Consider the following 16,496-nt stretch of genomic DNA (forward strand, 5'->3'; position numbering starts at 1 on the left):
TGAGTGTTTCGATAGCGCTAGCTAGCAAATTCAAATTGCAAAATCATTAGAACTAGCTAGCAAATTCAAATTGCAAAATCATTAGAATTGTATTAAAAACTAATTATGTTCCTATGAGAGGAGAGGAAACTCGGGTTGGATTGCTAACATTCATGACGATTTAAAAGATTTAAAATCGATGTTAACTAAAAATTCAAAATCATGTTCAAAAAATTATTATTCTTAGCCCTTACAAGTTGAAAAGGTTAATTCTAAAGATTATATTTTAAAAAGAAATTAAAATAACTTAATTTCTTGACATATATTTTATTCCAGCTCATGAGACCCAAGTATTTTCCTTCTTTTTTTTATTATTTTATTTTCAATCAAATCGAATCGTAATCTTATTTAGAGGTGAGCAAAACAACCGAAAAACTGATTAAACTGAGAAAATTGAAAAAAAAACTGAAAAAACCAAACCGTGAAAAAAATTGATCGGTTCAATTTAATTTCGATTTATAAACTTGAAACTGAAAAAACCAAATCGAACCCAAATAAAAAAAACCAAGCCAAACCGATTTAAATTAGTTTTTGTTCTAAAAAACCGAACCGAAACCAGTCAGTTTGAACCGGTTTCGGTTTAAAAAAAAATTCTGTTTGATTACTTTATTTTTATAAAAACCAAACAAAAATAATCACCCCTAATCTTATTGAATGGACTTATCGATCAAAATAATCTGACTAGAACCAAAAACTAATTACATATCTTGATTTGATTAAAGATAAACTATTTACATTGGAACTAAAAAACTTACAAGAATTTTACTTTTGTTAACCTCAAGAGAGATGGTTTAGTCTCCAATAATGATGAAGGATTGCTCGTTTTTCTTATTTTTCTAAAAAGGTCAAACATAGCTTTTTTTTAATTGACAATAACCACAAGAGGCATAAACAATAGTTATCGTTTTTCCTTTTTTTTTAGAAGTACATTTTTACATAATAATTTTGTATTCTCCCTTTTGATTACTTTAGGACAATTAACCCAAGCAAGACAAAACATAGTTTGGTAGTTTATCACAATCAATTTCCCAACTTAATCACAATCAAACTTTGCTAGGAAGAAAAATCTGATGTGCACCTTTTGATTTCTAGGGGAGATATAGTTTTGATTTCTAGGGAGATATAGTTTAATTAGGAAATCTAACTTGAAAAGTACTGAGATTGAATTCGATTTAAGAGTAGAATTGTGTGAACTAAAGAATGATAATATTCTTTTAGTTAAAAATACAAGTAGTGTTCGGATATTTTCTTAGATCAAAAAAATAGAAAACTAACAAAAATAAATGAGTCAAGTTCTTATGTACTTTCTGTTTTAAAAATATAAAAATGTATTTTAAAACTATCTCAAAAATATTTATTTGATATTTTTATATTAATTTGTATTTTCAAGCAAATATATTTTTGTCTTAAAATATATATATATATCTTTTATCTTAAAATACTATTAGAATATTAATATTAAGAAAGATAGCGACATGAATTTTTTTTTCTTTTATTCTTAATAACTAGAAGAAGGCTTTGAATTGATTACTACCATGGCACTATCATCCTCTTCTTTCTTGCTATTCACACTTAATAACTAGAAGAAGACCAGAATTTTGCGAACAAAATAATGATTACTTAATTTCAATTTAGCTGAAAATAGAATGAATATTTAAAATAGATAACTTTTTTTCTTTGACTAATTGCTAGTTAAAAGGTTCTTTGAATTCATGGGCACATGCTTTTCCTTAATTCCTCTCGCATTGTCTCATTAATTCAAATATTAAGTTTACAATCATTAATTTCTTCTTATACCAAAACCAATCCTAACTACTATGAAAACGATAGTCCCATCAATTCCATAGAATCATGCATTAGCCTCCAATATCGCAACAAAATTTGAACTCAAAATCTCCAAGTTCATGTTCTTAATTATTTAATCATTGAATGCCAACTTTTTCAAGGACATATTAGCTGTCCTATTAGTCAAAATTAAGACCTAAGCAATTGTCATTAACTAAAAATCCAGTTCATAGACCATCAGACTTCTGGTTCGTTCCAAAACTTCTTTGTTTCCTTTGAAAAACGACATCTCTCCCTATGTTTGTTCTTTGCTTGAATCCAAGATATGAAGAAACAGTCGAGCCTCCCTACCTCATTATCCAAAACCTGAGCAAGGCAGGGAAAGAACACAGCAATAGTGCTACCACAAGTCAAGCTCTTGTTTAAACCGCTAGAAAACTCCAGCATTAACCTAGCCTGGTATCTTTCCTGTCATCACTTTCGTCCTATAAATATCGATAACCCCATGTCGCAAAAGTACCCTATGAAGTCGATAAGCTTAATGAATTAAAGGATTGTGATCAATAATCTTATTATTATAATAAAATCTCCTTTCACACACTAATTTTGGAAGTCTCCAAGTAGTCAAGACTTTATTAAATGATGATGGTCTTATGGATAGGCTCAAGAAGAATGAGGATGTTATCTAGATAATTTATTCTACAAGTCTCAGTCTTAAGTGTGTTTTTTGAGGTGTTAAATTAGTAATTGAAATTATTAATCATAGTCTAAACACATCTTGCTTGTTTTAACTGATCCTTGTTCAATATTTAGAAAGATCCTAAATCCCTTTTAGACTACTTTGTCTTTTTCTTTGAAGCCAGTTATTTCTATTGATCTTTGCTTTGTTCTTGCTTGTCTTCTCCACCGAAGGCCATTCCCATTTGATGTCCTTGCGTGGAAGATGAGACGAGTGTAAATCAATGGAAGATTTGGGTTTGCACGTGTAATCATTGCATTGAAAATCCCACACGTGTAAATCTGCATGCCCGTGTAATCTGCCATAAAAATAGCCGTACCGACTGGAGTTGATTTGCTGACAGCTATCTGTCTCTCCTTTTCATTAAATGTGAAAAATGTTGTTTCCTACTTTTGTAGCTTTTTTCTTTTTTCAAACATTGTTGTTCCTTCTTTTGAAGTTTGAACATCAAGAAGAATATTTGAAATATTTTTTTTATATATATATATTTGTAAGGATTTTTGAAAAGCACAACTAACATGTAAATTAAATGAAGAATATTTCTAATTAGATGTGTAAAAATTAAAAATATCTTTCACACATGCAAAAAAATAAAAAAAATAATTCCATGTTTAAGGACTAAAAAATATTTTTTTATGTAGCTTATGATTATGTTAATAAAATTTGAATTGTATTATGTTTTCTTTGGAGTTAAATATTAGAAGTTAAGTGTTGATGTTGAATAATATGTCATAAACTTTATTATGATGTAAAACATTTTTTTCTTTTTTGATTTGAGAGAAGAGAGATAGAGAGTGATTGAATTCTGGTCGTAAAGAGAGAAAGTCTCGTTTAACACTAATTTCAGCTATAAAAAGAATTATTTTTGGTGTTAATGGGTTCTATATAACGAGGAGAGTTCTAACCGGGTGTTTTTTTGTCCTTTTTATTGTTTGAGATGAGAGATCTGATGATATTCTCTAAGCAATGTCAAATTCAAATTTTTAGCGTAAATTTTTTTTTTTTAGTTTTATGTTATAGAGCATAACTTTCAGTTTGAATTTTGAATTGAGATGAAATTTTTACATGAGTTTCTAGACATGTTGTTATACATTGGCTTTAAATTTCAGGTAAATCAAAGTTTAGTAAGGAATTATTTCATAGGATCGACTTTAATGGACGAATCTTGTCAAAATTTATCGATCTGGACCTTCGTCTACTTTTTTTGACTATATGTAAAGATACATAAGGAATTATGCTAGGATTCCAATTGGGTTGAAAGTATACACTCTTTCCTTTCTCGTGATATATGGTAGGTATGTTAATTTATCTACACGAGAGAGAACAGAGTGTTTGAAGTCAGAAATAAAATTTACCAAAAATGTACAAAAAATAAAAAATATATTGTTTCTTTGTGTATTATGGGTTTCAATCAAAACAATGATTCTTTAATACATGAAAACATGTGTGGTAGCTATAAACTTATTTATTCTATAAGAATTCCATGTCCAACAAGGAGATCATTATGGTAGCATCTATTATCCATAGTTTACAATGATCTCATATCCATTATGAAATGTATATAGTGGCAAAAAGGCTTGGGATTCTTTTGTTGTTCTTTTTCTTATTTTACAAGATTTTTTTATTAAAAAATGAGATTATAAGAGGATATTTTAAAGTAGATATTTCAACCACTTTTCTTTCTAATTTTTAAGGCATACTTTCAGCTAAACAAGGAAAGAAACTACAGCATTCAAGACAACATCTTTCAAGCAAGAGAAAAAGATTAATGGACGTCGCAAAAGGACATTCTTTCATCTACATGTTTTGGATTCAGCTACAAGGAATCCAATACAAGGAGATATGGTTTTGGTGTTATTTTGATAACTTGCAATAATCTAAATATTTCTTAAGGTTTATTTATTGTGTTAATATTTTAGCCTTAGGGATTTTATTTATATTGAGTTTGCTTTGACCCAAAATTAATGTTTATGATTGTTCTTGGGCATTAAGCTTGTTCTTAGCTAAGTTTTAGTTAATGCCCATTGGTTTGTAGTGCAATACGGGACCATTAAGGTTTTTATTTTAGGACTATATTGTGTTTTGTTTTTTCGCAAGTTGGGCAACCTTTAAACATTAATGAAATTCAATTTTGCTTGAGCTAACTCCTTTTTTCTTTTTTTGGGACAAAGAGTAAATCCAACTTATCAATATATAATTGGTGTTGTGACATCATTCACAATTCCAATACCTCTTATTCTTAGTAACAAGTTAACTCTAGGTCAAGGTTTAGCCAAACCTGATTATTCAGCTTTCTTGAAAAAGTTATCATCTTTGATATGGGTTGCATGACCACGTGATCATAAAGTTCGTATCACTTGGTATCAGAAAGTTTTTTAATTTCAAATCAATTTTTTATTTTAGGCTTTTTGGGTTATTTGAAGCCTTTGATAAGTATGCCAAGGTATACAAAATGTTTTCTGAATGTTTTAGGAAAAAAATGTTGAAAATCGAGTTTTTTATTAATAAAAAAACCATGGCCTTAAATTCTTGTGACTGGTGTAACTAATAACTGAAAGATTAAGTTTTATGGATGTTTAGTCGATGTATAATGGTAAAGATTTAATAAAACTTAAATAAAAGTGTAGGTTAAATATAGTAAAAAATAATGTATAATATACATTAGGAATCTCAAAGATGATTTGTAGAAAAAAAGAAAAGAAAAATAAATTAAATTTTTTAAAAACTTTTGTATAGATCCCAAAATTTTTCCTCTTGTAATATTTTTCCTTTAGCCATCTAAGTTTTTGAAGATCAAGTATTAACTAATCAACTTTCTTCTATTTATCCATTCTGTTGCATATGTGCAGCGTCACGGCGATCATCCTTCCAGATTGGGATAGTCGGGAACGATGCTTTCTAAGTAGAAAAAAAAAGGGATGAGATTCACCATCTAGTATTTTGGTTACTAGGAATCCTAACGGGTCTTGGAGTTTGGGTAAGGGGATTGATTGCGTAAAGAGAATATATTAGCACCCCTAATACACCTTATTTAAGGTAAATTGTATTGTTTTTTTGTCTTATATAAATTAAAAAAAATATTTTATTTTCTAATTGGTGATCTGTTTAAGTTTGAAGTAAAGTTTTCCTCAGTAAGGAAGTTTTTATCTTATCAGGTTAAAATCCTAACCGTTATAATGCCAATATAAAAATAAATTGTTTATTTATTGAATATCATGAATATGTCTTATGTGTAAATTTATAATCTCATATATTAAAAATAAATTGTTTTGGTATTTTTGAAATGTAAGCCAAAATCCTTTGAAATTTTACAAATTTATTGTAAAATCCATGCAAATATATTTCATATTTTTAAAATAAATGCTCAAATTATTTTTAGGATTGTTGGCCATATGCAATTAAAAATTTGTGTTAATCAAAAATTTTAATCTTTTTTTATCTTTTCTACCATAAAATGAAAATAAGTAGTAATAATAATGATACAATTTATAATTCTCGATCGGGTTATCAGAAAATTTCAAATATTTGTGTGGAGCCTTCTAATATAATGCTTTAACTTGAGTTAAAATTTCATAACTTTTAGAGAAATTCGGAAATTTGATGAAAAAACCACAATGTGACTAGTTTTACTTTATTAGACGTAATTTTCAATCTGAGTATCAGATTGAGCTGAAATTCATGAGGGACCTTAAAATATATTGAGTAAAATTTGGTTAAAAATTTAGGATGAACGGAACTTGGTAGTGCTAACAAAAAAAAAAAACTGTCAAATAGAAGCAAAAAGACTCATTAAGGGTAAAATGGTTATTTTCCATTAAAAAATAAAAACAAATCAGCTCTTCCTTCCTATTATATGCTGCCGACTGGGTAGAAGCAGAATAGGAAAAGAAAAAAAAAGAAAAGGTGAGAGAAAAAGAGAGAAAAGTAAAGGGAAATATATATATATATATATATATATATATATATATATATATATATATATATATATAATCCAAGGAAAAAAAAATAAGAAAAGTGAGAGAATAAACTTGTAATCTTATAAAATCCAGCTTATAAAACACTAATCTAAGAAAGAATCAAGTGAAGGAAGGATGAATTGAGATAGGGAAAAAAATTAATTATTTTATTTTCCAGTTGACATGAGATTGTTATTTTATCCCGGTTGATGAGTTATTATAATATCGATTCAGATTCGATTATAGATGAATTATATTCCACAAAATATTGAAGAATGTAACTTCAATGGTAAGTTTATTTTTAATTTCATTTTAATTTTATGTATTTTTAAATTTATTTTTTAATAATGTATTTAAATTAAGACTTTACTATTAATTTCATGAATTCATATACATAAATCAATAATTAATGTTGAAAAAACAATTTATATATTTGTTTAGTAGCCCAGACAAGGACAATATCCTGGCTCCGCCCTTGATTATCCCGCACCCTATTCTCAACAAACACATAAACACAATCTCTAAGGTGATTATGAACATGCTTACACCCGTAAATCCACCATGGATCCATCTATTCTAGTTCTACGTGTTTAAACCAGTAACCAAATTAATTAAACAAGGTCAAATTATTCTTTTCATTTTGAAAAAGCATTGACTCAATCGATCAACATCAATTAGTGAGATGTGTGCTTCCTATTCAACTCCCATCATAGACGTGTTGCTCTTAAGGTGCTAAATTTTCAACAAAGAAGAAGATTTATCAACATTCTTTAGAAAGTGAATGGAATTAAAAGTGTGAAAAAGGAAGAGATCAATATATATATATATATATATGCTCTTGAAATTTAAAAGATGCTGACGATCGACCACTTTGCTTTTCATTCAAAAGATAGAAAATATTTTATAATAATATTACCCTAAACCAGCCGCAAGAAATAAATTCCAAGTTGCCAGTGAGAATGTTAAAATGTTCTCTCTTTATCAAGGAAGAGATTCATCTTTGGGGACTAGGAAGAATAGCATGATGTCATTAATATACCAAGAGCAAATTAACTTTTATATTATTTGGATATTTTTTTATGTTCTATTAAAAATTGTTTAAGCTTTTATAATTCATTGCAATGAGTTAACTTTATGGTTAATTAAGATTTTTATAAATACTAAACTCAAAGAACTTGAACACTATCTAGTTTTAAGGGTATATACTTAATCGTGGATAATCCTCTATAATATAAGTATTAAATATATGATAAATCATTATGTTTATACTCATAAGTGTATATAAGGTCTTTTAAAGGACCTATCATATTTATTATCTCATTAAGGATATGTAAGAGATATTTATCTTTCATTAATATCGCTCAAAAGCAAAGGATTTTTAAATCCTTCATTTCTCTTAAAACTACAAGATTCTGAAGGTATAAATACTCTTTGAAACATCCAAATAAAAAATTAAAACTTTTCATCTCGTAATATATATATATATATATATATATATATATATATATATTAAAGTATTAATCCACTTAAAACTCAAGCACAAATATTTTTGTTTCTTCAATTTAAAACTATTTTTAAAAGATTAGAACTAATTTCAATTTAGCTGAAAATAGAATGATTTATTATCTTAAATCATCTAATATTTTTTTTTTTATAAACATACTGATTTTATCATCACATGATCTTTAAGTTGGGTTATAACTATTTTTGCAAGTAGTCTAGCTTCTATTATATGTCTAGAGTTTTTTAGATTAAAAGAAATAAATCTAGGAACTTAAATATATTGATTAATAATCCTCTTAAATATTAAATAATTTTTACTTATATATTTTGGATTTTGAAAACAACATCATCATCATCATCATACTGTATTGTATACGGGAATAAAAACTGAATAATTTTTTAATATATTTGATGCTTTTTTTCTTTTTCTTTTTGTTATTCTTTTCAAAAACGTACACCAGACATGAATTGCTCGAATAGCTTTTACGGAACATAAGATTCTTGCACATCAATTTCCAAGGTCGACAACTCTGAATGGCTGCTGGGGACAATTAGTATCAATCCGTCCATCGCATGGAATCCCAGTCGGATTTTCATGCCATAAAAGTTAGTGTATTCTGTGGGCTGAGATTCTGAGTTTTCAAATTTATTAATTCCTTTGCTGCTCTCATTAACTGCACTAACATTTGTTATTTTTTTAATATTAAGTGGGAATTTGAGATTGCCAAAACTTTTGTTTTTGTATGTATTTTAAGAATATGTTTTACTTGAAAAAATATAAAATTGATATTATGGTCTTGATGTGCTAATATCCTCCATTAGAACACATTTGATTTTATAATCCAATGAAAAGCAAATCATTCTCATAAAAATTAGATGATATGTGAGAATTTTATTTTTCAAATTATAAACAGAGCATGACGAGAGAAAGTGATCACCTCAATTCATAGAATTCAGGTATGTATTCAAATATCTACCTTTATCAACTTTCTTTTCAAAGCAAATATCTAACAAAATGGATTTAAAAACTGCAATTTGCAACGAGAGAGAGAGAGTCACCATTTTCTTTTTTCGAAAGCAGGAATGTGATGAGAGTCTGTATCTGTAAGAAATCGAAACGTGTATGACGGTGACGTAAAACATGAATGGGAATACCAAGAACTCCAATACTGGTCGATGGGAGACACGAGGGAGAGATGCTTAAGATCTTGACTCAACTAGTTGATCCGACGGTCATGAGAATAGAGAGTGGGGTCCAATTATAAATGTCTCCTTTAATGTGACAGCCTATTTGGGTGTAAAGCTTTCTAATCCATATATAGTGATTTGCACCGGAAAAGGAAAATGTTCTCACTTGCTCTTCATGGAAAGTGGTGTGCACCCAACTTCCATAACCATATCTAGGTAGATCACAGCTTTCATAAAAAATTGGATATTGTTGATTGATCTGAATCCCATGATGTTATATTAGGAGGATATGTGCTTGTTGTGGATGTTGATTAGATTCATTTCCATATATGATTTTTTTTTGCATTTGAAGTGTATAAATACTTATTCGAACTAGTTAATCAATTTAATTCGATATTGAATAACAGTTTTACTTAATTTATGATTCAAATGAAAAAACATTGAGCTGAAACACTTCCTTAGAATATCTTTTAATAAATAATGCGATACGATTGGATCGAATAAGTTTTGACAGAATAAAAACTCAATCGTTAGTGAATCTTCAAGTAGTGTTTTATTCAATATTTATTCAATTACTCTTTTATATGTCATAATTATAGTTGAGCTCGAGAAATGATATCCAGTGCACTCGGAAAAATCATGTTCTTAATATCCATTTCTTTCTTAGAAACTACCAAGATCAAATTACTTTTTTTTCCTCCACTTTCATCCCACAAATACCAAGAAATGAAGAGGGAAGGAGTGAGATGATGTTAGTAGTAAGACGTGATGGTTGGGAATCACATGCCATGAGAGACTGAAAGAAGAGTTTGAATGGATTAGCTTCCAAACAAGTGTTTGTGGGACCCAAAATGACAAGTTGCGGGCAACTTTTGAACGGTCGGGAAAAATTAGGCACCAGTCCATGACGGAAGGTTTTGGCCAAGAAGAGCGAGATGACACTTAGAGAGAGAAAGGAAAGAGATAAGAGCAGCAGCTTGCATCGATCATCTTCATTAGAAAATAGGAAAATTGCGGTGGAAGCAACTTGCTTTGTTGATAGTTACTCTTTACTTTTTGGATGGAGATTTGCAATTAAGTATTATTGCCCCCATTTTAGGGTTCCGTGCACATGCAAACTTTGAGTCTTCACAGTCAGATGGTCTTTTCTGCAGTTTCAAGAAGGCAGCCATGTTATTGATTGCTCAAATGGCATGCAAAGCTGTATTAATATTAGAAACAGCTCATGATGGGAGGGCAAAATCCTGGCCAAAAACAGTTGGAACATTGACATTTGGTATCTGTTTAGATTTAGGAGGCACCCATTTTCTTTATTTTGGAATAGTCGAGTGGAATTAACAACTTAATCTCATGACAAGATTACGAGAGAAAAAACTCGCATCTCTCTACATTTACAGGTTTAAAACACTACCTAATTAGCCAGCACGAATTCTTGGTACAAGAGAAACTGCGGCCTGGATGAGGACCAATTCTTCACAGGCCATTAGCCCATACTAGAGGACTACGTCGGCCTTCTGCTGAAAAGAATATCATGATGGACTCCTGCAGATAAACTGAGCTCAAGTCTGGGATCAAATCCGAGACAAGTGAAGACCCAAAGCTAATCTGGGTTTGTTTTAAAAATGGATGAGGAGATAGCTTGATCATTCATCTGGGAAACAAAAACATTAATCTCGGGACCAATTACAGAGTAGAAGGTGCTCGGGAATGTAATAATCATGGTTTTTTAAAATATATTTTGCTAATATTTTTATTTTTAAAATTTTGTTTTTAATATTAATATATTGTTCAGAAAACACACGAAAATAATTAATTTCAAAAAAAATTTGAAAGAAACAAAAAGATAAATAGATGTAAGCTTATTGTAAGAAAAGCCAGTGACTCGGTGAAAGGGATTTGGGACCTCAGACAAATCAAATGCCCACCACATGAACCAGCCCAGCCTCAATTCAAGGCGGCATGGTCAGATGGATACCTCTAGTTATCTGATATTATAGGAACAGAGCTGACAAATTCTGGCTCTTCAAGGGCATAGTTCATGGGCCTTGATATTCGAGGGTGCAAAATGGACAAGCAAACCACGCGATCATTTCCATCGCATCACGAGGGGGCAAACAACAGACGACCAGCTTTGGTCCTACAGAACCCAATAACAAGCCCTGTGCCGTGGGAGACACCTTCAAGCAATCGGTAGATGACAATTTGCATAACTTCAAAGTGAAAACGCATCCACACAACCATACAACAAAGGCCATCTAAGTAAGGGCACAAGCATCAAGCTTAGCATAAATGGTTTCTAACTAGTTCATAAAACCAGCAACAAGCGTACACCGAGTTTTCCACTTAGAATTTGAAGGCATAAGACTACAAACTAGAACAAACCGGACCCTGCATTACAAGATGGAACACCAGTTGCATTTTGCCTCCTGCAATAGTTGAGATAGAAATGGCGGGCAGGCTTATACGGAGATTGTCAACCTAGTTTCACCAAAATGACAAACCGAAAGAAGCAAGGAGAGGACGCTTCAGACCCATCAGGAACAAGCATCATTCATCAGCTGGGGGTGATTGACTGCAACATTGCAAGGTTATTGAGTAATAAAAAACACGTGGGAAAGATACATTAGATCAGGAAATCAAAAGGACAGTATTAAGAAACAAACCTGCGGTATCTCTCCCGCATGGGGCTTTCAGCTCCTCCATTTGGACTGTCCCTCTCATCAGGAATGGAGCTCGGGCTTCTTAGTTGACCATTTTCAGGGCTATCTCCATCTCTTTCATTGGGGCTTCGGCTGGAACCACGACCATTGTCTGGGTTAGGCCTCTCTCTTCCATATGGACTACGGCTGGAACCACGACCATGGCCTTGGTTAGACCTCTCTCTTCGATATGGACTACGGCTTGGACCACGACCATTTTCAGGGCTAATCCTTTCTTCCCTTTGATAAGGACTATCACTGGGGCCATGACCATTGACAGGACTAACCTTGTCCCTGTGGTAAGGACTACGGCTGGGGCCATGGCCATGATCACTGCCAGCCCTCTCTCTCCTATAAGGACTACGGCTTGTGCCCCGGCCATAGTCAGGACTAGCCCTATCTCTCCTATAGGGGCTAGGGCTGCGGCGACGACCATAATCTGGGCTACCCCTCTCCTTGCGATATGGACTAGGGCCACGGCCATAATCAGGGCTTCCCCTCTCTCTCCGGTAAGGACTTGGAGAGCGCCTCCTATCATGTCCTCGCCTATCCGGTGACCTATCACGACTTCTATCAGGACTGTATCCATCTTTCCTTTCATCATCATCTCGAACTGCATATTCCACTGAAATAACTCGATCCAGCAGCTTGCTGCATAAAAAACAATAGTAAAAATCAGCAAGTGAGCTGCTGCATTTGAACAAGATATCAGAAGGATCCACTGCATATCCAACCCAAGAACTCTGGATGGCTGGTGGTCAGTGTGGTTTTGAACAGTATGACAGGAAAAGTGTGGTTACACTGCTGAGAAATAGGGTAAGAGAAGTTTATGAATAGGAAAAGCACCATTTACAAAAGAAACAGGATAAGAGAAGTTCACGAATATAAAGGAAAATTAACCTTAAGTTTGTGGCATCCAGTGCTTTGGTGGCATCCTCTTGTACTTCATACTGAACAAATGCAAAATTTCTTCTTATCCTTACGCTCACTATCCTCCCATAAGGTTCAAAGTGCCTCTCCAAATCCTTGGTCCTTGTATGATGTGGATCAAAGTTGATAACAAATAGCGTCTTAGAAGGCCTTGTATTAGTTGATCTTCTTGATGTGCCACCAGGCCTTCTAATCCCACGTTCTTGCTACAAAATTAGTAACAATTACAGCAAGTCAGTTCATGAAAGATGCATAACTTGAGCACATAGAAGAAATGGCAAAAAAATACATCCATGAGAATCTTAACATGTTGTTACCTTTGTCCATTCAACACGAAGTCTGCGGCCCTTGCGACCAAATTCTACACGATCAAGTCCTCGAATAGCATCCTCAGCATCTCTCTCATCTTCCATATAGATAAAAGCAAATCCTGTATCCAAGTACAGCAAAAAGACACTTAGTAAAATATAATACTGTCATGTTCCCGGAAAGGATTCTTTCATAATCAGATGGTATTTCTTCTTCAGCAGCGCACATACCAGCTAAACCCCAACCCTTGAATAAAATTTGGCAACCTTCCTGAAATCTATAAACTAAGTGACCAGTAGAAGTAGCAACCGACCTTGTGTGAGATGAACTAAGTGATGTCAAGGAACTAGAATCCAAATGTGGATGTCTCATGGTGGGTCAATGAAAATAGAGTGCCTTCTCCATCTATTCTGCTGCCTCTGCTGTGAGGTTGACAATGTTTCAATGTTGAAACATGTCTGGAATTGAAGGCTGGGCAAAAGTCATGAGAAATGAAAGGCAATGGTGTCTGAGGAAAATTGGCATGGTTCTGCCATTGCGGATGAGAGTGACTCTTCTTGAAAACAAGAAGATGCTTATCACAGGAAAGGAACAGAATTCTGAACAGCCATCCATTAGCCGGGGAGAGTATGGATTTTCCAAGACAATCCTGCGCCAAAGAAAATGTTGAGTATGGGGGTTTATGCTTCAAAAAAATGCTGGTCTTTTTTCATTAATAAATCCTGAACCCCCACTAAAACTCAACAAAGGATGACGGCTTCCAGTGAGTCCATAGGCTGACGAATGTCTCAATCATGCTGTTGCGCTACTGTTATGAAGGGAAAGTGCAGGCTGACAAATGTCTCAATCATGCTGTTGCACTACTGGTATGAAGGGAAAGTGCCACTCGTAAGCTTAGGAGCCTGACCCCCACTGACTTGGATGGTTGTTGTAGGACTTGCCGATTTGTTCCAGAACGGTGCATGCATAATTTTTAAATGAAGTTTTCCAAATCCAGTGGAGATGCCTTAAAACATTATTCTCTTATTAGCTTATTTTAAGATTAAATATGCTTTGTCTGCAAAGATACAAATCAATTATTTTGATGATAAAAATTAAAACCTCTGGCAGATGGATGCCAACCATCTCTTACCCTACCATACATGTTAAGTAATTCAGTAATGGTTCTGTTGACGTCTTCTCTCACAACAAAAAATACAGCAGTGACAAGAGTTAACTTCATTAGCACCATGTCTACCTCTACAACTTCTCGAGCTGCCCTGACATGTCATTTTTCCATTCGAGTGGAACAGAATCATATGCTATATCAACTAATACTATCATAGCATCAACTCAATTATATTATAAGTTTATTTTTTTCATATTTAAAAAACATTTAAATAAAACCTTCTCAATACTTCACCCAAGAATTCATTATTCAATTTTAGCCCAAAAGGGAAAAAACATTTTCTTCATTGCACTTTATATAACACAGATAACCTTCACAATTCCCACAGTTATCAATTTTACTATAAACATCAAAAACTGTAAAATAACTAGCCAAATAATAAACCTTTTGTGGAAAAAAGGCTACGACAAAAGCTAATGGAAACTTTACAGACTTAATAGCCAGTGAGGAAAGAACATGAGCTTACCAGACTTCATATCCACCCGTTCCACTCTCCCATATCGTTTGAAAAGCCGTTCCAGCTCAGTCTGTCTTGCATCATACTCAAAGTTCCCACAAAAGATAGGCCTCATTCTGACTGGCCACGGACATTTCACATAAATGAGATAAATACTACAAAATCACTTCAATCAAATGCTATAGCAAACTTATGCTCCAATAAACAATATATTATAACTCTAACATCATTAATTTCTAATGGGTTCCTTGCAAAACATTGAAAAAGTCAAGTTTTATTCCCAAACACTACAACTTTTAAGTGTTTGTTTCATTATTTTGTAGGATAACCATGCCTTTAACCACCTAAGAAATTATGGGTCTCCATTTTCAAGTATAAAGTCTTGATTTTTTTTTTTGGAAATCACACATTTTCAACGAGTTTCAAAGGCTGTTTCAGACTTAACCAGGGTTCTTCAACAAACCCTAAGAAAAAGTACCAAAATTTATGATACTAAACAATCAACAAGAAAATAGATAACAAACCATAACCAGATCCACAAGATCAAATCCTTAATAACAGATCTACAATAATGACAACCAGATCTACCGCGTGCAGAAAAAAGATCAAATTTTAAGCCAGGTTTCCAAGAAACCAAGAAAAATAAACATTTTCTCGCGCTTTCTGGGTAACCAACGGTAAATAATTGATTGATTTGATTTTGATTACCTGTTGAAATCGGCGATTTTGTCGAAATGAAGCTTTGATTGAAACCCTAGTTTGAAAGAGTCAACAAAACAACAGCGTTTTTGTCTGTGAAAGAGATATTTTTTATTTCATAACGAAGAGAGCTTGCGAGTGTGATAAATAGGCGGAGAAAGATATAATGAGTTTGATGTTTAGCAAAACGGTCCTTATTGCTTTTGGTAATTGAAACTTAGGTCCTAGAAGTTTTGACAAATCTAAGAAAATAAATAATCCCTCGCGTGCAAAATTAGGATACAATATATTTTGATCCCGTATTAGATATTTCTTTCTTTTCTTTTTTCTTTTTTCTTTTTTCTTTTTGTTTTAAACATGAAACTCTTTTCTTTTTTCTTTTAAACTCAATCGGAAATTGATCCAAGAAAGTAACTGGGTCATTAAATTATCGAGATAACTTAAGAGTTATTGGTCAATTATTTTATTAAAATTTTGTTATTTTATTTTTTAAAATAATTTTTTTATATTAAAATTATCAATTTTTATCGAGTCAACTAAATTACTAAAAATCTGAATGACTCAATCAAGTTTTACTAGATTAATATCTAATTTATTTTAATTAAAAGCTAACTCGAATTAAACTTTAAATTTTTGGTTTTGAGTTTAGTTATTATAAATATAAATATATCCTATGATTGATTTTTATTATTTAGAAATGTTTTGTAAAAAGCTAGATACAATATTTATTTATGCATTGTTTGAGATGATATAGCAGACTAGCTATGATAGATTAGAAGGTAAAAACATGTTGAGTTTTCTTGCTGCAAAGTATACCTGGATTCTAATATATAAAGTAAAATACATTGTGAATCCCTTTCAAAGACGTGTGATGGTCCACGGTGTTTTTTTTCTGTCCTTTTTTTTTTCTTTTCTTTTTAGTTTTTATTGGATCAAATTATAGGTCAATTTAAACTGATTTATTAAGGGATGGTGAAGTTAAAGAAAGGAAATCAAAGTGAAAAAATAAAAAGAAAATAGATGG

General features: G+C 32.0%; 1 protein-coding gene across 4 annotated transcripts; it reads right to left on the reverse strand.

Moving 5' to 3' along the window:
• Window positions 1–11,466: 11,466 nt before the first annotated feature.
• LOC118056395 (serine/arginine-rich splicing factor RS41) lies at window positions 11,467–15,625 on the reverse strand. 4 transcript variants are annotated; one of them, XM_035068586.2, is made up of 6 exons: window positions 15,482–15,625; window positions 14,783–14,893; window positions 13,157–13,269; window positions 12,810–13,045; window positions 11,874–12,560; window positions 11,467–11,782 (listed from the first exon to the last, which is right to left on the reverse strand). In XM_035068586.2, the coding sequence occupies exons 2-6, from the start codon at window positions 14,886–14,888 to the stop codon at window positions 11,758–11,760; spliced, it is 1,167 nt and encodes a 388-aa protein (XP_034924477.1). In that variant the 5' UTR covers window positions 14,889–14,893; window positions 15,482–15,625; the 3' UTR covers window positions 11,467–11,757. The 4 variants fall into 4 exon arrangements, with proteins under 4 accessions (XP_034924477.1, XP_034924478.1, XP_073261022.1 ...); XM_035068587.2 differs by having other exon boundaries at window positions 14,783–14,889; window positions 15,482–15,600; XM_073404921.1 differs by lacking the exon at window positions 15,482–15,625 and adding an exon at window positions 13,462–13,797.
• Window positions 15,626–16,496: the final 871 nt, after the last annotated feature.

This window comes from Populus alba, chromosome 15 (assembly GCF_005239225.2).
Source record: "Populus alba chromosome 15, ASM523922v2, whole genome shotgun sequence".
NCBI classification, from domain to species: Eukaryota; Viridiplantae; Streptophyta; class Magnoliopsida; order Malpighiales; family Salicaceae; genus Populus; species Populus alba.